Raw genomic sequence first — 22,939 nt, 5'->3', positions numbered from 1 at the left:
TGGAGGACTTGGCTCGAGGTTTACTTTGGGTGGGCATTGCACATCCAATCATCAGGAATACCTCGAGAATACCTGGAATTCCGTCGGGCTCCTGGATGTCATTGACAAACCCTGTTACCAAATCAACTTCCGCCCACTTCTGCATCTCTAATTTGCAAATGGATTCACGTTTGAGCATTTGTCGGGGAAGAACCTTTGCGCTGACGAAGGCTGATGACAACTTCGGGGCTGTTTTGGATGGCCAAATACATCTCGTTGCCCCGGTGCGCGGCGCCGTGGTACACGAGGACGTCCACGGTCATCTCTTCTTTCATAATAAAGACGAACACGTACCAGTGTAAATGGATTGCCCACAGGACAAAACGGAGCCAGTCAGTGGTCGAGATGTTTTATATTGCTATTGATCGGAACCGGGGACCCCTCTTGGCAAGGCGCGTCAATTAAGGGCTTTTGAGTGCTGCGGGCTATCGAAGGGGAAGATTCGGTCTATCGCCGCGTGGGGGTGGGCTTAAATGATGACGAAACGCTCTTTGAGGGCAGCGATGCACCTGTTGCTAGGGTTACGATTATTTAGCAGATCTTGCCACTCAGTTTCATGTCAGAAGTAGTTAACTAACTATTTTTGTACAGACGTGGGATCTCAGTTATACATAGTACGGCAATTCCTCAGTCAGGCACATTAAGGTACTTTACCAAGATCATTTCATTTACCTCGTTGATTAGGCGTAGACCGCTCAATAAAAGCTTGCCCCTATCCTCTTTCTCATTGTCAATAGCCAGTGCCTCTGAGTGTAACTGCCGAGAGCGAAGAGAACAGACAGTGACGCTACTGCGGATCAATCAGAACCATTTCTTCCAAATACAGGAAGAATATTCATGCAGCACTATGAGCCAGCGGCGCAAATGGCGGATACGCGAAGCAAAAAAACGAATGATTGGTGATTTATGAAACCCTCTTACATTCTAAGGTCACCAGACCTCCTCACCAAAGCCCACACGAGCTGTGTACCTGATATTTCTTCAAGTCTTCAAGTCTTCAAACCTTGAAGCAATAAACCCCAAGGTCTTCAAACTTTCAACTTTCAAACCTTCAGCTTCCAAAACCTTCAAACCCCTTCTTAATGGTGCCATTGACAAGGGACAATGATAGGTGGCTCATGAACCCTGACCTAAGGTAGCAATCAAGTCCAAAACAAACATTGGCGCACTGTCGTCCTAGCCTCGTGTCCAGCATCCACTTCATTCACATCCTCATCATAGAAAAGGACCTTTCGAAATAATCATACGCTCATCATCATCAGCAATCTTATCACAACTCTCTATCAAAAACCCCTCTCAATCTCCTCCCCTCCCAAAAAAAGCCAACTATGCAAAAGCCACATAACAAGACCCCGTCAACCTCATCTACGAAAAAAAAAAAAAATAAACAAAAACCTTTGCCCAATCCCCCAAAACGGGTATCAACCTTGGACCAAAAAGAAAAACAGCACGCATAATCCTACTGCGCAAAAAGACCAACTTCCACCCACAACAACCCCCCTCACTCCAACCCCATCCTAACCTCATCCCCAACCCCCCAACTCCCCTCCTCTTTTCCCGCATCCTGCATCGCCAGCCTAGTCTGCAAAGTCCCAACACCCGCATCGTCATAATCCCCCGAATTACTCCCCAAACTCCCACTAACCCCGCTCGCCCTCCTGCTCCCGCTCCGTCTATGTGACGACGAGAGCGAGCTCGCATCCGTCACCCTCTTCCTCAGTGAAGAGGGCTTGATAAACCGTGACGTCGACCTGCTAGACGTAGACAGCAAAGAGGCAGAGTCGTACTCCTCCTCCCTCTCGAGCGCCAGGCTCTCCTTGCTTTCGTTTGTAGTCGGCGGGCTTCCCACCGTCATGGTTGTGGCTGTGCCAGGTGTGGTGGGGATGAGATCGATGGACGGGATAGACTTCACATCGCTGCCTGCAGCGGCGGCTTCTTCAGTATCTGCCTCGACAAGCTCAGCATCGCGGTACCACTTTCGTCGGCGTGTCCACTTTCCCCACCCATCTTGGCCCCTCCGACCGTTTTGCCACTATCTCATCGTTAGCACCCCCAACAAAACAACGATGCCACAAAAACAAACCTTATTGTCATAATAAATCCACCCCACCTTCCCTCCGGGCCCATCATAATCCCACTCCTTTTCCCTATCCTCTGCCATTACAGCCTCATCCGGCACCCCATCCACCTTCCACCTACTCCCCTCCACCCACCTCCACCGCATATTACTCCCGTCCTCCACCTCGGGCAGCTCAAACTCATCCCGTTGCGGCACAGCATTGTTATGCTCATCCGTCCACGCCGGCCTCTCATATGCAAACAAACTCGTCGTCCAACCCAGCCCGACCCAGCGCCGCTGGTTCTCATAGATAATAAACGTAAATCTCACTCCGGTATCCTGGCCCCCTCTGGCTCGGCGCAGGGCCTTGGTCAGCTCCGACTCATGGCGAGTAGCATTGATAGTGCCAGCTGCCGAACTTTTAGTTTTGGTCGAGACAGCACTGCTGCTGACAGTGTTGGCAGCATCGGCAGACGGTGTTGCTGTGGTTGTCGCACCTGCCTTGACAGGTATCTCAAACTGCAAACCAGTGATAAGCGTCAAGAACTTTCTGATTGTGGCGCTTCTCCAGAGGATAGCCCGAGTGACGCGCATCACTCGAGCATGCCAGGTAAGGATAATGGTTCCAAAGAGAAGAATCACCCGGCGGGTGGTGATGATCCTCAGCGGGGGCAGCGTAAGCGAAAACCAAAACGGCGTGCAGAGCAAAATCCGGACAAACAATGTCGTCAACGCCGGCCGGGTGGTGGCTGACGTGGCCGTCTGCTGCGTGCTCAAGAAATCCGTCAACTCCAACAAGGGTTCCAGTAGGATATTACACCGAGCTGTGAACTCCTTCAGTGTCTCAACAATCTCATCCAACGTCTTTTGATGTCGTGTATTCGTCGCCTCCGACATCGAGCTTTGATTCCTCTTGTGTCCGGCCGTAGGAGTCGCCGCGGTTCCATTCTCTGTCTTGGTATTCTTTTCCGGGAGTCCATCCACCAACAAGTTCTTGCTCTTGCTCTTCTTCAACGTCTTGGCACCCTTTGCATCTGTCGCGACACCCGTACCATCCCCTGCACCAAGTCCAGGCTCGCTCCAACCGCTACTGCTCAGCGGGCTGAACCGCCGGCCGTACATGCCCATGATGAGGATCAACACCAGTATCAGAGGTCCGGTGGCGCGCACGAGAAAGTCCCCGTAGAGCACCACCGCCCAGAAGAAGGCCACGAGCAGGAAGCTCTCCCACGCATCGCCCGTTGTCCATGTCAATAATCCGACGACATTGTTGAGCGGCAAGAGAAACGGGTGGCTGTACGCAAGGGCGCGTGTGATTTGGGGGGGTGTCGCGAGAAGCAGGGGGGACTTTTGGTGAACGAGGATGGTGCTCCTCCTCTTCGCGGCCGAGGCGGTGCTCGGGTTCGTCGAGCTCAGGGTCGCGGGGGAGAAGATGGCATAGGTGGGATTCGGGGCGGGAGAAAAGACGGACGAAGCGGCGCCATCACCTCGCGACGGGGTGGACGGGTGTTGTGAGTTGGGATCCAGCTGGTCGCTGCGCTGGGCGCGAGGGGGGGCCGACATGTGCGTAAGCCAAGGGGGTTCCTGTTCGTATTGGGCAAAAACAAATTGTCAACGGATCAGTTCAGTCATCCCATGCTATGGTGGATGGCTGGAGTCGAAAGGGGAGGCTAAGACGCGCGAGCATCGTGGAGAGGTCCGAGTTTGACTTTCCGCCTCATCAGTGTCGATGACGCTGACGTAGGTGCCGTAGGCGGAAGCTTTTTTGGGGTTGTTCTGGGGACGTGCTTCGGGGGGGGTCGTGACCAGCTGCCCACTGTCCAATCAACCGCCAAGAAATGTGCCTGAATCAGCCAGAACCAGACTTCCAGGCTTTGCTGTGCGACGAGTGTCTTGCGCCAAACCCCCGGACTATCCGGTAATCATATGAAACGGGAGAGAGAGAGAGAGAGAGAGAGAGAGAGAGAGAGAGAGAGAGAGAGAGAGAGAGAGAAAAGAGAACTCAAGAACTTACAAAAGCAGCCATTCAAAAAGGTTGCTCGTGGGTAATGCGCCTGGAACGGCACCGAAATTGATGTTCACGTCATAGGCGACAACCGTCCTGACCTGACTCTGATGGGCGATGGTACGGAGACGATGATGACAATGCCACACAACCAGCCAGATAGAGAGCAGGGAGACAACACATGTTTAATACCAGGCTATTTCTCTGGCTTCGGTTTCTCTCGTCATGGGATGGGAACGTGAAAGAACCCGACGCAGAATGCCACAAGCCCAGCACGTGAGAGAAAGCCAAACCGGAACATGGCGCCAGCTGGCGGCGCAGCTAACACGCACTGGAATGCCGACTTGCCTGGACCCCGCACCCGCCAGCTGCTGAAGTGGGCGGAATCACATGCAAAATCAAAGCACCTCAACGGGCAAAACAAGCATTTGACAAGATAAACAAGATAAATATGTGTGTGATTAGTAATGTATCTACAGTACCAGCTAATGATCAACTACTTTTCCCGTCCAACAAGCTAACCGCACCTGAACATCAAACAGCGCTAATTAGACATCTATAAACCCGCAGAGTGCTTTGCATTCCCTCGAATCCAAACTCCGAACACTTGAGGATGCCGCTCGCTCCCAAACCAACATGTCGCAGAAAAGATATATCGAGATGAAAAAAGAAGCCAGACAAACAAATGAAGAGAAGAGCGAAAGGCAGAGTGCCAAGGAGACAAAGATGTAGTAAAAGCAAGAATGTGAGGGACACGCTTCACGGAGCGTTGGCGATACTGGGGCATTCTACCGCCTTGTTCCAGGCCAACAGGCGCCGGCAAAACCTCCTGGCTTGGATCTTTCCAGACTCGAGGCGTTCTTCAATATTTACCCTACCCAATTCAAACACCAGTGTCAGCGTTTTATCCCCAATGAACTCGATCGTGACCTCGCAGCTGCCTCCCTCGCCACGCATGGACCGAGCCGCAGTCTTGATCTGCTTGGGGTCGATCTGGAAAGACGAGACAGCTTCTGGTGACCCCGGGACAGCTTTCAGAACCCCGGTAGTATGATCGTCTTCAATGGACAAAAGGGTGCCGGCGATCTTTGAGTTGAATATTTCTTCGTCGCCCGCTCGAATCGCACCAATTGTGAATGTTTCCGACTCTTCGCCCGCTTCTGTCTTGATCACGGGGAAAGATGTCTTCACCGGGAACTCGTTAGCACCATAAGCCTCGCTGGCAGAGGGCGTTGCCAGAGGTCCAGCACTAAGCGAAGTCTCCCTTGCGCTGGCCAAGGATACGGTTGGGGCTGACGCGGACTCGGTTGGGGCTGACGCGAACTCGGTTGCCGATGGGAGGGGGGTTGGATACTCCTGTTGCTGCGGTGGAACAGGCTCAACAGACGGCAAGTGGTACACAAAGGCCGGTGTGGCGGGAGTTGTTAGTGAGGCAGGGGTCAGGGATTCGCTCTGAGCGCGCTCCTGGTCTCGCTCGGCCGTCGTCGTACTCTGGTGGACCGGGGCTGATTCGGCCCTGTCTGGCTTCTGACCATTTGCCACACCGGTGTTGACGACAATGGACGACATGGGCTGTGGCGATACGATGGGAGTCGCTGGTTGAGCTGTGGCAAGCACATTCTTACTCCGGGCATGGATTTTATCCACTCGCCTTCTTTCGGTAGACGCTCCGGGGACTGGGCTCCGTCGGGAGGGTGGCTCTGCGCTGGACGCGGCGCTCCGTGAGTTGATGGCTGTGAAGCCAGTGTTCCGTGCAGGCGTCTCGAGATTGATGAGGGCCTGGGCGGCAATGGCTTGCGCACTGGGGTGTGGCAACTCCTTCTCGGTCTCTGTGCCTTCGTCGGGATTAGACACGCTCGTCCGGCGACTGTCAGCAGTTGCCATGTCGATGTCATTGGTAGAGTTGGACATTGATTTGGTAACAGATTCTTGGTCTGAATCCGAACCAACATCCGCCATCTCCACGTCGTGTTGCTGCAAGGGTTGCGAAGTCGCCGGCTGTGCGGTGGCCAAGCCAGCGGTCGAAGATGGAAAAGACACGGATGCGGACGGGGACGGGCTATCCGCCATTTTCTTTGGCAACGGGGTCTGGGCAGGGCCGACGGGCTGTCCCCTCGCAGTCATATCTTGTCGAAGATCATCGTAAGTTGGGTACTTTCGAATGGTTTTGGCGTAGTACTCTCGCGCCACCGCCGAGTGGGGAATCTCAGAAGTATCGCCAAAATCAAAAGGAGTCAGGTATTTGGCCTCAATCCATCCAAGTTGCCAGCTTTGCCTACCCATATTGTTAGCGAGAAGGGAAGAAACAGAAAATAGTCGCGACTGTCTTACCGGTCATCGCTATCGATGATGAGCACTGGAAATTCCCGCTTCTTCACGAGGGGGCCGCCAATCCCGTACCCTTCGGCCCATCCTTTGATCCTCCTCACTTGACCCTTCTCATCACGGTCATACTCGTAACACTTTGGAAGCGGACCGGAAAACAAGCCAGCGCTCTCGAGGGTGAGCTCCAACAGACCAGCCGAGTTCAGATTCTCCTCGTCCCACGGCAAAATCACAACAGGGTGTTGCTTTTGATCGGCAGTACAATATCCTGTATACAGCCCAGCCGGTGCTGGATTCGCAATCCCAGAAGCCGCCTTCCGCTGTCTGGAGGCGGCTGCGCTCAGGGGGCTGCTCATGGGGGTTCCATTCTTGTCAAGCTGAGGGAAGCCCTTCTTTGCCCGCTCAGTCTTGTTGAGCTGGTTGGCGTTGAAGGGCTTGTAGCCATTCTTGAAGGCTTCAATGACCATCCTGTTGTTCATCTCCATCAACTTGAAGTCGCATCCTTCCACAATCCAACCCAGCGTTCTGATAGCCTGCGTGTGCTCTTTAGACATCCTCCCGTGTTGAGCACTAGCCAAATGCTTCGCAGCCCCTCGAAGTGGGTGTTCTCCAAAGTTGACGCCGTGCTCCTCGCAGCGAAGGATGTAGTAATCTCCACCATCGGGGAACTGGATAATGATGTGCTTGTACTCTGGGTTGCCGCCTCCCCACACCTCACTAAACTGGACTGTCCGCTGCGGACGGACATCCTCACTGGCGGTAGGAGTTGCGCGCTCGAGATCGGCACTGCTGAGTGTGTGGTCTTGCTTGGCTCGTTTGACGTCTGGGGGAGCCGAGTCGGTAAGGGTGGCCTTTCTCTTGGGCTGCTGTCCTTCCTCTACCGGACCAGGACGATGCAGCTGAGGGGGGAGGATCGGAGGCAGAACCTGGCGTTCATGGGCCGAAGGGTTGGTGGGTCCGTCACTCTTGGGGTATGTCGGATGGAGCGGTGGCATTCTGCCTGGAGGTGTAGAGTACATGGCAGGACCATAACTAGGGTTCCTGTGCCACCCATTTGTTGTTGGCGCTCCTGGAAGAATACGACGGCCATTACTAGTTAGCTGTGGCTGTGGGGGAGCCATCTGTGGCATGGGATGGTACATATTCCGCATGGAAGACGAGACTGGCGCTGGGTGGGCATGCATGGATGATACCGGGGGTTCTCGGGACCCATTGGTCTGGGGTTGAGGCTCCAAAGACGAGCGCATTGTCGGGGGGTAGTGTGGTGCAATCGTCAGAGGCCCGTGTCTGACAGGCTCCGAGGAACCAACGAAGCCTCTGGGATAACCAGACACGCTTGGAGCCATGAGTGGCCCATGTGGATTGTTAGGCGGGGCGGTAGAGGATGACAAGATGGGCGGCTGCGGCCTTTCGGAAGCAGGCAGCTGGATATCTGATGAGCAAATCGACACAAAGTTCTGGGCACGTCCATCGAAAACTTACAGGAGGCGGCCCCGACGTGGAAGGCGGCGGCACATCGATATTCAACACGTTCTGCCACTGGCTGGCCTCCATTTCTTCATACCGTTTCCTCAGGGCAGCCAGTTCCTCGTCATATTCGCGGTCCAGATCCCTGGCCTTGAACTGGTTTACCTCCTTCAAAAGCTTCACTATCCCATTGAGAAGTTCAGGATGCCCCTCCAAGGCGAGATACCTTTCTCGGTCAGTCCGAAACCACGAGTCGAGGTCCATCTTCTTGTTATCAAGCTTCAGGCGCAACTGCTGCTCATCGACCTTGCGACGCTGCTTCAGTTCCAAAATGTGCGCATAGTTTTGCACGAGGGGATCTGGTTCCCCCTTGGAGGCAGCCATTTTGGGGTTTGGGCTTGGTCGATTCCCATGCTGCCGAGACATATCTGATGGATGACCCTCAGGTTGCCGGCTGTAGGAAGGGAACTCTGGAGTCCTCGCATATGGTGAGGTTGAGGTGGTCATTTTGAGGCGCCGGTCTGGCGGCACGGCATCTGTGATTCAGTGTTAGCGGGGGTTGACGGTGAGTGATGAGCGATGGGGGAGAAGAATGACTTGAATGAGATGAATGAGGCGAGATTGGCAATTGAGATGAGGTGGTAGTCGCTTCGGGTGAGAGAAGGTTCACCAGACACATGTTGCACCATGGCCCGCGAAATGCCGATGGTGGTGCGTGTGCAGGGATCCCGTGTCGCAAAATCATCACACTCGAGACGAGACGGAAGCTGGGAGTTGGCAGCTGGAGCTGGGCAGGAGCGGTAATGTGAGGGTGAGGGTGAGGGTGAGGGTGGAGGTTAGGGTGAAGGTTAGGGTGAGAATCATAGCAAATGATGACGACAATGATCATGTTGATGATGGGGGTGAAAGGGGGAAGGAAGGAAGGAACTAACATATGGTACTGCAGCAAGCGGAAAAAAAAAAACAACTACACGCTATACATGCGATCGGTAGTCGACTGTCTCTCACCTCTTTGTTGTAGCGAGGGCGAGTAGAAACAACACGAACTACTACCTCTAGATGGGGAGTGAGGGGGTGTGTATCGTTGGAAGTGAATGAGAGGTGATGATGGCAGGTGGTGAAGGTGTGAGGTGGTGGTGAGGTGTGGGGGATGGAGAAAGTGTAATGGAAAGTGTAAAAGTGTAAACCAGAGGAAAGCGGGAGTCGAGGCAAAGCTTCGTGGTGCAGGGAGCAAGTAGTAGATAGCGAGATAGCGAAACAAATTAGAGAATATTATTAGAACAGGGGGGGTGAGTGGAGCAAGTGGTGTGTAAAGTGCCTGGCATCTTTGGTACGACGGGGCCACACAGTGCTGAAGGCGCAGTCCAGCAACGCGCCTAGGCTCGATCTGAGCGGTTGGCGTAAAAACTAGCGACCAGGGCGACAGGGGTCGTGACAGGTATAAGATTGGCGCTAAACAGGTGTTCCGGACCACCAGGAGCCCCCTAGCAGGCCCCTGCTCTCCCAGCAGCACCAGCACCGTCGGGTGTGATGATATCTGCAGTTGCTCCCGTCCCTCTCTCGAATATTTTGACTCAAATCATCAAAGGGAGCAAGACAACAAAAAAAAAAAAAAAAAAAAAACATGGAGCATCTAGTCCGCCTCCTCCCTTTTTCTCTCTCCCTTTTGTTCATTTCAATCATGCAATACCCGACCTGGGCTCTCATGGAGATGGATCCCGATGACACCTTTTCAAAAAAACAAAAGCCGATCCATGCGACTCCCAGAAATGCGAACTGATCCACCCTCAAAGTCCCGGCATGGCAATTTGGTGCGCGCCCAGCTCCGATCTAATTGATGCCAGCGGGGGAATTTTGTATTTCTTCTTACCTGTTAGGCTCCAGCCACGATCCATCCAAAGTGTCATTCACTCATCCACCCCCCGCATTCATCAATGTCGTTCCTTGACACTATCGTCGAATATCTTCATCATTGCCGGCCTCTAGGTAATTGCCTTGTCGCAGAAGGGCAGTGAGTAGCGTTCCCGTCTAACCCCTTTCCGAAACCAAAACTGCTGATCTTCATCGCCAAACCCGTCGCCATCGGGTGTTTCACCCCCCATAGTCTCTAAACATCTCTGAGCCCGCGGCTATTCGCCATCCCTGTCTCTACTAGGTACCGACCGGTACGTGCGTACGGCATATCGACTCGTGCCATGCCCTCTCTATGATCTTGTCGCGATTAGCTGCCTGTGTCACTCTGACAAAGCAGGAAATCATAACAGCTCAGGCAGAACCATGGACCACGCTGCCAAGAGTCTGTCATGAGAGGCTATCCAAAGCCGCATAAGCAAGGTGCGCCCAGACGCCGCATAACCAATCCACGCCTGCAGGGGAGCCTTTTAGAGAAGGGGAGGGTGCACCAAGCGAGCTGGACCGAACCACGGGACTAGTTCCTCGCGTCTTGTGTGGATCGTGGGTCCAATGATGCCATTGCCTCGGATTACGTGGGTGACTGTAGTGTGTATGTACTCGGGGTACGGCAGTAGATTGGGTGATAGCGACGCCGCTGATTTGTTGCAAGCTGAGGAGGGCGACACAAGCGCTGATACTTTTGTCATGCGGTACTCGCTCGTATGAGCAAGTCGTATCGGCCCAACCAGTCACCATGACGGTTCCACTAGCTAGACCTATCATTTTGGCGATGTACATGACGCCACCAATATATAGCCCGACAAGCTGCATCTCGCGCGCCATTGGGCTTTGATGGCTCCCGTCGATATCACATCCATCCGCTCTCTTCCTTTTCGTCGCGCTCGCAAAACACCACTGGCATGATAACAACACAACAAGACAAAACACTTGATGCTGGGATCCGACACCAGACGGAGTCGGACTACGACACTACAGTTCCATCATCAGCTTGTCGGGACCCAGAGGATTGGACCAAAAGCCCGAAACGCGCAAGCTTCGCCAGCAGGGGCAGGGGCGTGGTAGTACTCGCCCCTTGAGTGGAGATGGGAAAGTCCGGTGACGAACCGTGGCGCCACAGAACTGACTCGGTGCCACCAGAACAAAAGATTGATTTCTAGGAGGCAATGAAAAGGAACCATATCAGCAAACTTTGTTGAGATATCTGGAAGCTCTAGCGGACGGTGAGACGACTAGCCGGCTGTTGAGTCGGGTATAACGTAAACCCGACATGCATCATCCATTCATCCCCAACACGGTGAAGCTGAGAGCCCGAGATGCACCGACTATGCACGCACGCCAATAAGTGGATTAATCGGTGCCCAATGGTGATAGTATATTTACTACGATCTCGATGAGCCAGTCAGACACGATTGTACGAGTATCTGATCATGATTACTGATTTTCTCGGTCCCGCGTAATTCCCACTTCCGTTCGCATCTGAAATTGGCAGGATGTCAGAAAATGCCACCATCGATGACTGAGCTACACATACTGAATCTCGGCGACCTTGGCAACAAACCCCTCCGATTTTGTAAGGAAGATCAAGAGAACGTTGCTTCCCCCCCGTTATTGTTCGGAGGCACTATTCGCTTGGGGCAACTGTCTCGAACATCTGGCATGCAGCGCTTCGGGTAGGGTACCAGCTTTGGGCAACACGAGGTTTCGAAAAAAAAAATTCCGGAAATAGGGGTCCGACTACGAATGCTTGTACGAGAATAAGCCACACCCGCCACCTTTGAACCACCACTTACGGCATGTTTACCACATGTGCTCGCAGGGGGACCTTGGAAGCATATCTGACACACCGAGGCAGGGGTTGCACTACCGGGATTAACAGTTTCATCGGTAAACGTCAAAGGAAGGAAACGTGGAAAATCCCTTGACAGGGATGCTGCTTCTTGCGAGGGGGGAAAAGATTGTGTAAAATTGTACGTACAACTCGGTTGCTTCCGCGGATGGGTTTTGGCATCACATGCCATGCTGGCGACGCGCGAGGTTTCTTCATTCATCTACGCCTTTAACATTGTATCAAGACTGGATTCCAGCTCGATGCACAATCAGATTCCACTTCCTCTTGATCATACCTACCTAAGAGAATAGAATTAACCATCATTATATGTAACCTCCAACTCAACCCACGATCAACCTCAATCCGGATCTGTGTCATAAGTAAAATATCCCCATATCAATCCAGCCATAACCAAGACACCCCCTGCGCCACCCCTATTCTGAAAGGAGAGATTTTGTGCGCACTTTGGGCATATTCACAGTGCTTGGTCGCACAGTGAGACCAGCCAACACAACGTCACAATTTGACACCAACAACACACACAAAAAACGAAACCTAATACAATAAAAGTGGGAACAAAACATGCCAGTACCTCAGGGAGAACCAACCCATCTCTTGATAGGCTCAAGTGCGACCAAAGAGAATGGATGATGTGTGTAAACGCCGCCAATTGAGACTTTATCTGCTATACCCGAGCCACCAAAAGTGTGCAGCTGCCATTCTTCTTCTCGCAGTAGGTCCACACCCTGGGCTTGGGGCCAACCGCAGGGATCACACGATCTCGATGATGTTAGTCCGAAAGGGGGCATATGATTCGACAGCTACTATAGCAAATGTCGTTGGTGGTTGCGCCATCGCTGTTGCGCCTGCTAGCCCATTGTCGTTATCATTATCCCCCGAGTCTGTCCGGAATTTATAGATGATATATCCCGTCCGTTTGCCTTCCTGCATCTGAGCTGGCATAAACATAGCAACTGAAAGAAAAACCCCCCAGTCCAGTCCGGACCGCGAAGCCAGGGGCTGTTGGTTCCAACACACCGAGTCAGAGACCGCTATCATTCAAGCAAAGACCTTCTTCTGCCCCCCTCTTCTTGGCTCAAAAGCCAATATTCGATCTTATGCTCGGGCACTTGGCAGCAGCAACTTGTTGATTGTAAGACTTGTGTTGGTTCAACCCTTACCTTACCGCTGGAAAGACAAATTTCATGCAGCACAGCACGGGCGGGCTATTGTAACACCAACTCTCACACATACAAAGCGTGGCTGTGGCCCAACAACTGCCGGAGTTGGGGTTATCTCCTCTGGTTAGGGGTTTCGTCCGCAGGCCGCACGGGGGTACGCACACGAAGAATGAACGGTCGGGAGCCGAGTCGGTGTCAAGTTGGGGTGCTGGCATTCTTAAAGACGGCAAACCCGTTTGATGAGGGTATATTATGATGCGCTTGTTGGTCGTTTCATTTGTCGGTTTACTTGCAACTTGTAACTCACACGATACGGGACTGGAATGAAAGCGTAGCACCAACACCATCATCTGTTTGTTTTGCTCCCGTTCTAGAAAGCGATCACCTCGCACAACAACATTGAACGTTTGCTGTCTGTATGCGTAGCACACGATGCCGAGTCCTTCTGATCTCACAAAAACACAGAGAAAGATACTGGTTGGTGTGATGCGGGCACAGGGGGGGTTGAGTTTCACAAGGTCCGAACCCTTTCAATACTGATAATAATGTCGCTTGGCGGGATTGATCGATCCGAGCAGGCCAGTGCGATGAGCCGATAGAAATCGGGTGTAGGAGATGGAAGTATAAGTACTCGATGGGGATAGCATGGGCCGAAGAAACTCGGATGATGGCTACAAGATTGGGAAAAGTCCGAGGTTGTACCCTGTATTCTTGGTTTCTAGATGTGCATGTGGGGGGGGATATTATCCTTTACTCTAAAGCGTCTGCAGAGGTTTGTGTGTGGACAGGTGTAACATATCTGCAGGTGAGGTGCCGTCATTGGGTTATCATCCAAAGTCATATAACTGCCGCCTATCCGCATATCTATGGTAGATATGATGATATGGTTCTGGGTGGGTTCTGCATATACCTACCCTATGATGTGTTGTGCGTGCGGGCGGAGTGAGTGGCAGTTTGATGTGATGCATCATCATTATGCTGGGGGTCTTGAGTCATCGTTTTTTGATGCACTTCTTCAGCTTGTGCATACTGCCGATGGAAGAGCCTGGGATCCAAAGTATGCCTGCTTAGTTTATTGAGTTTCCTTGCAGACCGCATTCCATTCTCGGCAAGCGTTACTTCTCCCCCAAAAAGGCAGCATCGCGGTCGGGGCGAAGTAATAATTAACTCGCCATGTACCTCCGCACCGAAAAGAAAAAAAACAAGGTTTCAGCCGATAGACCAAGGCACCAAACCTTCAAACCTACCTGCCTAATCGTAGACGTCGCTCGACTCATAGTAGCCACTGCAGCAAAGTCCGGTAGCTCGGCCCGGAACCGCCGAGCTAGATTATAACACTCCAGTCCCCCGCCATTTACTAATCTACGGTTCCTCTCATGGTGGCGTTTGTCTACCAACGATCAAAGTACCTTACTACAATACACAGAGTTTTTTTCTCTTTTTCTTCTTTCTGGGAGATTCTATTCCATAAGTCCAGCCACCCGAAACAGTGCGAAAGCACACCGTCACTTTTTGACATGTGGCTGGCTGGCTGGCTAGAACCCTAACGCAGTGCATCGGTCTTTTCGTATCTGGGACACACCGCATCATATTGATATCAGATTTCCCACCCCAAACTCCAATTTTTCCTGACCCTAAAATCCCGCAACTGAACAGAGGACAGCAAAAAAAAAATATACGATAAGCATTGGCCGGGGAGAGATTGGCCACTATCACATGGACAATTAAGCAGCCAATTACAGCGGTGACAGCTCAGCTTGATGCAGCTATAGGTTGAACTGATGACTTGCCGGCCGCGCACACGCGGATCGAAGAAAACAAGAATGTTTTGAGGTTTACAGTATTCTAGTTGGTCTGTGGAGGGGGAAACGTGACCAATGTGATATGCAGGACGGAGCAATTCATTTGGGGGAGATTTGGAGCGCGCGCGAGTGACTGTTTCTATCTGGCCTGGTCCACATGTTCTCATGCAGGTGGGTAGGTGTTGAGGCGCCATCATCACGGGGAGTCATGGCGTTGATAATAATAATCTTCTTGTTTCCTGGGCAAAGCGACATCTTTTGGATATCTAGAGGATGTCAGCGGTCATGGGAAAGGGAAGGTGAAGATGATGACCTGGCCCAAAGGAGCTGGCCACATAGACCACCCCCGACGGGAACTTTGTTCACGGAATCCTTCGAGACCGGAGGAAGGAGGAGAGACAAGGACAGGGCATGAGGCCATAGTCGGGACGCGCTAGGCCGGACTAGGGCAATGTTGGAGATTCCGTTGGCGTCTTTTTTTTTTCTTTTGCGTTCTTGCGACTCGTCCGGAGAGTCCGCCGGCGGCGCCCGACAGGAGGCTGAGACCAGGACTCACAAATACCCACCCCCTCCTCCTCTCGGATCATATCTTCACGATTGTATCGACAAAAACAAATCAGGGAAGCTGCTATTTCGGGATTCGGATATACTGTAGCATTTCTCGACTCCGTAGTTGGCAGTGGTCTAGTCAGCACCAGCCAAAATCTCTGCTAGCGTCGACTTGGGTAATCAATGCTCCCAAAATCGGCTTTTTGTTTAGCGCTTTTATAATCGTGTCATCTTCATTTTTTTTTCGCTGCTAGCCAAGACCTTGGTGTCATCCACACCAACCACCCGCATCCATGTCTACCCAGACTGGCGGCGCTGAACTTGTGGAAGGAGGGAGGACCTGGGCTGAGGATTGAAACGTTGGGACGTTGTCTAACTGGATTTGGGGGCCGCGGAGTCAAAGGCATTGGTCTTGGTATTCGATAGATTCTTTTTCCAGCTCCCCAGCCGTTGGGTCATTGCGATCTTGTTCAAATTGATAGCACGCACACAGTGCGGCAATCTCATATTTATCTGGACAAGGTCACCATGTGGCAATATGACCCAAGAAATTATCAGAAGCCCATGTGTACGATCCGTTGTACAGTCTGGGTTACCATCGTGTAGCTAGAGCAGCAGAGCTAGACCCCCCCGGGTTGGATGCCAACAACCGAATGGGGTTTGCTTGGCGATATTTAAAAATCATGAATTGTTTTTCTTGGGTGGTGGGAGTCGCAAGCCAGCCGAAGCCGGGGTCCGAACTGGCGAACATGAACATGGACGATGCATTTTGGCTCGCGATCCTTCTCTTTCCGGAAATTAACACATGCAACCTTGACGGTGAGCTAGGGTGATAAGGACTGGAGGCTTGCACACGTTTCTTGCAGTTCCCATGTTTCGGGTGTTATTCCCGAACTGGGGTTGAAGTGATTGGGAATAGCGTCATCTTTTCCAGAATACGGGACTGGATGGGGTCATATCGTGATTCATGTGTGTATAGGTAGTGTTGCGGGTTTGGTTGTAAGCAATTGGCATGATTCTGTCCATTGCTGATATGGGGATCAGTCATGATCGGTCATCTTACTTGGCTCGATGGACATTGGCTGCGTGGTATCGGGATTATAGACACGTACCAGACATACAGATTGTTCAATCCAATCTGTACCCATCCGGAGCAAACTTTCTACAGCCTGACGTGCGAGAATACGCCCCCCCACGGGGCACACGACCCCCCTGTGGTAGGGGTCTCCTGCAAGGCGGCCACAACCATCATCAAATGTTCTTCTTATGGCTGGATTGGGATATACGCATTGCCGCAATGATAATGCGATCGCTGTAAGTTTTTTCCACTTGGTGGTGCTGTCGGTGTGTGGCACTGCTTCCAGGTATACATGCAGGCAGCATTAGAGATCAAAAAAGAATGGGGCAATCTAGTGTCACTTGCTGGAGTCTTGATAGGTCGATTGGGGAGGGATTATGCGAGACCGAGACATCGGAGAAGGAGAAGGTGTGCGGCGCAGTCTACGTAGCCAAGGGTTTGTTGCAGCATGGCATCACCTCAGGATGTCAGCTTCGGGGCCTAGACAGATGGTGGAGTGTACGGAGTACGCGCTTCCTTTTGTGAACTCTGGTGGGGGGGGGGGGCATCTTACCCTTCCCATATGGAGTAAAGGTGGATGATAACTCGGACTTTCTCTTTACCTTATTCCTGCCTGGACGACTTGGTGCTTATGTGGTGATGGGCGCTTTGTTTTGCTCTTGTTTCGCATGTGATGGCATGCTACACTCCTACGCCCGTCTCGATGCTGTTTCTAGTTTCATTCTCGACAATCAATCTCTGCCCTTTGTTGTACCTCGTCCGATGTCGTGTTGTCTTTGGTCAAATCGAATTTGTGTACAGAGTGATTGCCCCTCGACATTTTCAGGTAGCACAGGCTGCGCCGCAGCTGTCACAGATAGAGTACACGAGCGGACTCATTCGCACACGCACAGGATGTGTGTTTACGTGCATAGTGGCTTCATAGGTCCCTGTTTCTCACAGAGTGGTTCCACGAGACGTCCACAAGGTTCCAGCCAGAACTCCGTGTAGGTCCAAATCCATCCCAGTCCGAGTTTGGCTCCTGAGTTCAGGTCCTAGCCAAGATGTTAGGAGACGGATGGATTTACATGCCGTGTTACCCACCCGTCCAACCAACCACCCACTTTCATCTGTAACCTGCTGCAGAAGGAACGAGCCTCGCTGTCTTTCTAATACTTTGGGCGGTCTTGGTCGTAAAGCACTGCATCAACTATTGAATGTGGAGGTCATAAGTCCGATGCATAGCGACACTGGTATCGGGCACGAGGCAGAGTGCGTCAACAGCTGTTACGGAGAAGAGCCTTGGTCTTGTGCAATGTCCCTGATAGGATATGGTTTATGTGATGATATGCAATGCAACATGACGGAAACACGATATACGCCGGATCGTCGCCCCCTTCTTTGATTGGTTTCTGTTGTGACTGTACTGGCAACTCATCATCAGCGGCGGCCCGAGAGTACGCCCTCGATATTATACGCAATTATATCGGGGGAGCACAGGTTCTACATCTACCCTACTACAGGGCGCGGGTTGACTGTGGTCCTTTGAGATGAATGCAGACTTCGGCGGCTGAAGCGCAGATCGATTCGGCTCTCTCGTCCGAGTCTGACGCAGTCGGATGATGGTGACTTTAGGGGGTTAAAAAGCAAGAAAAAAATGACCGTTTGGGTATTGGCAAGATAAGAGCTAGATGGTGTGATTGCTGACCCTTGTAGTAATAGACGGTGTGACATGCGGAACCCATAACCCGGCTATATGTAGCACATGTGACAGTGTGGGTTGGCATTCATGGTAGCCGTCGGTGTTTAGTGCTGATTCCGATCGTCTAGGCACCCATGGAGTTGTGTACCTAGGCAGCGAGAGGGGTGTCGAATGTCGATCTAATACACCCCTGCAGTTTGATCATGGCTCATCATTACATGTACCAATAGCTATTTAGGGACGGTATGGACTATTCAACAAAAGAGCGCGGAAACAAAGTTAGCACTGTTGACTTCAAGACCTAAGTGTCACATCAACAACAAAGCAGCTTTTTGGTATGATGTGCAGATTCGGAAAGGCAGTATGTATGAGTTATTGTGAGCACGGTGGGTTATTCACGACATCGAGTCCAAAGATGCTAGTATTTGATTTACTTGGGCACGAGGCGACTGCCACAACGTCTCACAGATCCAACTCAGATGCAGAAAGAGCAAACATCGTCTACTGCCGTCTCAGCGAGAATGATGCGCTTCAATGATACTTGGCGATGAGATGCTCTTGTCAATGTTGTGGTTATCCTTTTTACCCCTGAACCAAAGGTCCTCCTCAAAGTTGTGTCAGCCTCGGGGACTTGATTTTGAATCTTGAAGACGAGAGAACAATGAAGTTTGCCCTCCTTTTGTTCAGACTTGCAATAGTGTTAGTGTTGTGGCTGGCTAACTAAGTAGCATAAAGACACCTGCCGCGTTATGTTTCTTTGTTTTGCCCTGGGCAGAGAGACTTTGTCAGCCCTCGGGGACTTGTGAACCCCCGACTTTTCATCGTGGTGATTCTGACTCTGACCTCAAGAAACAAAACAGCTGGACTCAGACTTTAGGTCATCCTTTGCGTTTTTGAACATACTGTAAGCTTGCTGGTATCTGTTTCCCACCAGTATCTCCTTCGGGATAGTTCAACAAGTCCAACGAACCTTTTTCAGCATCACACGATGGGTCCTAAAGGAGCAGGAAGAAAAACGACGCCTCTTCCCACGCCAATATGGAATTTCGCCAAGATTGCCAGTGAGGTCGGAGAGTCGGGTAACACCACGAACTCGCCTCTCAAGTACCACAGTGGCGGTATAGATGGCGTGAAGTACGACTTGCTCTCCCTTAAGAAGGGCGAGGTATACTCACGAGACGAGTTCTACAACCGAGTCAAGGCCTGGTACAAGGCGGAGATCGACCGTGTCTTCTTGCTGGAAGACCACAAGAGGGTATTGTACCAATTGTTGAATCACATCTTGCGAGTAGCGCAGTAATTCTGACGGCCGAACGTGGCACCAGGCGCGCGAAGAAAATCCCGGGACAAGAGTCTGTTTCGGTCTCTCAGAACCAGACGGCGTAGACTGTCTGCTACCTCCACGCTCGAGCACAGATAAAGTTCAAGCCCCAACGCGAGTCCAACCCTCCAGGGCAGCAAAGCGCAAAGTAGCTCCTACTACCGCTGCCCCAGCCACCAAGAAGCGAGCCACTGGCCGAAAGAAAAAGGAGGACCAGTTACAGTACTTCCCCTTGGTGGGAGGTGATTACGAACTTGACTCGTACGATCGGTAAGTTGTAACCTGAAAGGCACCTTTGCAATTCTTCACCAGTTTCTACTAACTCTCTGTCATGCAACAGGGAGCGCGCCATCGTCCGCTGTGATGGATTCTTCAAAAACACCACCGACAACGACGTATCCATCTTCATCCTCCGCGTCTCGCGCTACGTCGCCAGCGAAACCGCCCTGATCCACACGAGCGGCTACATCCGCAGGCAAAAGGCAGGGAATCTCCGCTGCGCCTTGGACTCCGCTCTCAAGAGAAAAGAGTACAAGTTGCCAAAAGAGAGCGAATTCCAATCCGCGGCGGTGGTGCTTCCTGACGAGGACTGGGTTGACGAGGACTGGGTTGACGAGGACTGGGTTGACGAGGACCAGTGGGGGCCACGTCTCCCACCTTTCCCAAATGCAGGGAAGACCTACCTCGTGGAAGAGCTCTTGGAGGCCCGTAAGTCCACTGCTGGAAGTCCGGTCCCGGAGGCCGAGATGGAGATTGGTCCTACGCTGGGGAAGTGGCCGTCTTCTGGTGAGACGCGTGGAGGCAGCCGGAGAAGGAAATCTGTAGACCTTAGGTTGTGGTGTCCGACCGAAGAGGCTGGTCAAGCGAGGGAGAAGAGGGAGAAGGAGTTGAAGAGTAATCCGAAGAGGGCAATATTGGAGAAGCTGGAGAGGGATTGCACGGTGAGTGTGGGTGGGTTGAAATTTGCGATTGATTTGTGTGAGTCTGAGATGGGGAGTGAGGATGGGGCAAGGTTTGTGATGTTGTAGTGTTTCGCCATCAATCTTCTTGGGGGTATCATTGTTGGTTCTGTAACTCCTGTATACTATTAAAAAGGACGAAAAAAGACAACAGTACAGGTTTTGCTTCAAACTATCCTACCTTACCCCTTGTTACCATCCCTCCTACCTATTTCCCCAACAACCACCCCCCCTTTAAACCCTCCCAGCCCCAAGCCTCAACCCAATAGGCCCCAACCCCAAATCAATGCTAATCCCCCCAGCCCTACCCCCCGGCCGTCCAATATCCCTAAGGATGCTGCTCAACCTCACCCGTCCACTAGTATAGTCATTAACAACCTTGTCAATCGTCCCCGTAACCCTCAACACCTCCCTCCAAGTCCCCGCCTTGAGACCACCATCAACGCGTTCATCAATCGTTTTGGCCAACTACCCCCCATAGCATCAGCAAATATCCAAACACCCCCAACTGTCCCTCAAGAAGCTACTACTCACATCATAAACCGCATCCCCCCACCTCTCCAACCCCCGTCCCACCTTGCTCCCAACGTTAGAGAACAACCGTCCAAGTCTACTCTCATCGCCAATACGCTCACTCAGCTCCCTGGCCCGGTCAAACAGACCGCTGATAGCCTTGTCGATATTGCGGGCGTCACGGCCGGTGTACTTTGGCTCGCGGCCGCGGCGGTCCTCGTCAATGATGGAGTTGCGGTCCGAGGTGGCGGTGGAGGCGAGGTCTTCGAGGCCGTCGACTACGGTTGCGAAGGGGCCGCGTTCGTTGTCTTTGAGGAGGTTAGTAAGGGCTAAGGGAAAGGGGAAAATACTGGGTAACATACCCCTGAACTGAACGGCAGCGCGAGTGGAGAGGTCACGGGCAGCCGGGATGAGGTCCCGGGTGGAGCGGGTGAGGAGCTCGAGGTTGCGGATGACTTCTGAGGCCGGGAGGCGGGCTGCTTCGGCCGGGGCGGCGATGGCGGCGAGGCAAGGGGTTGTGGAGAGCCCGAGGGTTAGGAGAGAGAGGAGTTGCATTTTGGGCAGGACAGTACGGTGAAGAGAGAGAGTGGTGTACGGGGTGAGAAGGTGAGAGGAAGGGAATGATCGACGAGAGGGTGGATTTATACCATTGTAAAAGGGACTTCGTTGTTTTGAAGAGAGAGGGTTGACATGATTGGAACGGAGAATAAAATGATCATGTCTTAGGTTTTCGTCGGGTTGTAGAGACGGTGGAATTTGGTTCCTGGGTTGAACGGACAAAGGCTGGAATGTGGACGGCACATGGTAAAATTCACGATCACGGCCGCGATCGACGGGAGGAAAGGTCTGAGATTAGCATTAGGGAGAGGTAAAAATAGAGGTTCCCAGAGTGCCTGTTTCTTCTAACTATCTGTAAATACAGACATAATATGGAGGGCCAGTTACAGCCCGGATAGTCCGTCTACACAATGATCCAAATGCCTCCTAAATCACATAATGCCCAGCTGCTGTCCTCCAAAGACTCGAGTCTCATAGACACCAAGAAGACCTTGGCTTCACTTGGCTCCCTCCCAATCCACCCTCCTCCGAATTCCATTTGACAACCAGAATAAGCCCGGACTTGTCAGGACTCCGTCTGTCTGGAGCACAACTCCCTATCCACTCAGAAACTTCCCCATGGAATGTCCAGAATACCCCCTTAGAGAGGTAATCACCGCCTCCCACCCACAGTCCCAGCTCTCATCGGCGCCGGCCCCGCCCCCCTCACATCCTTCCCGCTCGGCGTCAGAAGCATCGCAATCCCCAAAGGAATCGGCAAAAAGAACGGCAAAGGGTTATACGGACTAGCCATCATAGTAACCGCATAACTCTGGTTAATCTGCGTCTTTGTCGCCTGGTCCACCTGCTGGGTTATCGGCGGTCTGCCCCCTACCCCTCCTCCACCGGCATCCCTCCGCTCATGATTTTGTTGCTGTGCTGAAGGACGAAGATTGTGCCGTTGTGGTTGGGGCTGGTAGGTTGGTCCAGAGGGGCGACGAGTATGGGTTGCTGCCGAGGGTCTCGGTGGGGGGGTGTTACTGGACTGCTGTTGTTGAGAAGCGGAAGGGCGCCGGCTGGAGGCGAATTGGCCGATCGACTCCCCTCCTAGAGAGGGACGTCGCCTATGGCCTGTGGTGGTTTCTGTGGCGTTAGAGGGCCTTCGGTTGAGTGATTGGGCTGTTTGGAGGGGTCGGGGGGCTGCGAAAGAGCGGAGGTCGGTTCGCTCTTTTAGGTTGGAGGAGTATGGTGTTGAGCGGGAGCCGGCGGAGGATGGGATGGGTGAGAGGGGTGCTCTGGGGTCGATGCGTTCCCTGGCTGATGACGAGTAGGGGGTTGACCTTGACGTCTGTTCCTGTTGAGGTTGAGATGACTGGGTTCCAGCTGTGGTGTTTGAGCGCTTGAGGTCTAATGGCTGGGGCGCAAGCTTGCTCCTGGGGACTCTGGGGAAGGCAGAGCTCCCTGGACGGGGATTGGTAGAGTTTGATCTGCGCGGGATTGTAGACATGTTCACGGCAATGGAAGATTTAATGTGGAAATTGAGCGATGTGAGTTCAAACCTGAAAAGACGGAAATAGTAGATAGTTGCTGTTATTTATGATTGGGGGCTTCAGGATGAGCTTGATGGCTCACTGGGCGATGGCAATGTGGCAGAAGCATATCGTTCGATGGGAGCTTGAAG

The 22,939-nt window shown here is 52.4% G+C and overlaps 5 protein-coding genes across 5 annotated transcripts; 1 reads left to right on the top strand and 4 right to left on the bottom strand.

Moving 5' to 3' along the window:
* Positions 1-725: 725 nt before the first annotated feature.
* On the bottom strand, positions 726-4,347 carry QC761_403500 (uncharacterized protein). The gene is made up of 3 exons (XM_062878633.1): positions 2,123-4,347; positions 961-2,071; positions 726-829 (listed from the first exon to the last, which is right to left on the bottom strand). Exons 1-2 carry the CDS (start codon positions 3,659-3,661, stop codon positions 1,541-1,543), a joined length of 2,070 nt encoding a protein of 689 aa, XP_062732203.1. The 5' UTR covers positions 3,662-4,347; the 3' UTR covers positions 726-829; positions 961-1,540.
* Positions 4,348-4,523: 176 nt separating this feature from the next.
* Positions 4,524-9,208, bottom strand: QC761_403510 (uncharacterized protein). The gene is made up of 4 exons (XM_062878634.1): positions 8,828-9,208; positions 7,911-8,431; positions 6,435-7,852; positions 4,524-6,378 (listed from the first exon to the last, which is right to left on the bottom strand). The coding sequence occupies exons 2-4, from the start codon at positions 8,400-8,402 to the stop codon at positions 4,863-4,865; spliced, it is 3,426 nt and encodes a 1,141-aa protein (XP_062732202.1). The 5' UTR covers positions 8,403-8,431; positions 8,828-9,208; the 3' UTR covers positions 4,524-4,862.
* Positions 9,209-18,725: 9,517 nt separating this feature from the next.
* On the top strand, positions 18,726-20,277 carry QC761_403513 (uncharacterized protein; the record flags this gene model as incomplete). Its single annotated transcript, XM_062878635.1, has 5 exons — positions 18,726-18,832; positions 18,908-19,183; positions 19,254-19,519; positions 19,590-19,821; positions 19,867-20,277. The coding sequence occupies exons 2-5, from the start codon at positions 18,917-18,919 to the stop codon at positions 20,275-20,277; spliced, it is 1,176 nt and encodes a 391-aa protein (XP_062732201.1). The 5' UTR covers positions 18,726-18,832; positions 18,908-18,916.
* Positions 20,278-20,442: 165 nt separating this feature from the next.
* On the bottom strand, positions 20,443-21,448 carry QC761_403514 (uncharacterized protein; the record flags this gene model as incomplete). The annotated part of the gene is made up of 3 exons (XM_062878636.1): positions 21,084-21,448; positions 20,743-21,029; positions 20,443-20,676 (listed from the first exon to the last, which is right to left on the bottom strand). The coding sequence occupies exons 1-3, from the start codon at positions 21,274-21,276 to the stop codon at positions 20,443-20,445; spliced, it is 714 nt and encodes a 237-aa protein (XP_062732200.1). The 5' UTR covers positions 21,277-21,448.
* A 483-nt stretch (positions 21,449-21,931) lies between these two features.
* On the bottom strand, positions 21,932-22,765 carry QC761_403516 (uncharacterized protein; the record flags this gene model as incomplete). Its single annotated transcript, XM_062878637.1, has 1 exon — positions 21,932-22,765. One exon carries the CDS (start codon positions 22,763-22,765, stop codon positions 21,932-21,934), a length of 834 nt encoding a protein of 277 aa, XP_062732199.1.
* Positions 22,766-22,939: the final 174 nt, after the last annotated feature.

This window comes from Podospora bellae-mahoneyi, chromosome 4 (assembly GCF_035222275.1).
Source record: "Podospora bellae-mahoneyi strain CBS 112042 chromosome 4, whole genome shotgun sequence".
In the NCBI taxonomy this organism is placed as follows: domain Eukaryota; kingdom Fungi; phylum Ascomycota; class Sordariomycetes; order Sordariales; family Podosporaceae; genus Podospora; species Podospora bellae-mahoneyi.
This window is presented reverse-complemented; position numbering and strand designations above follow the sequence as displayed.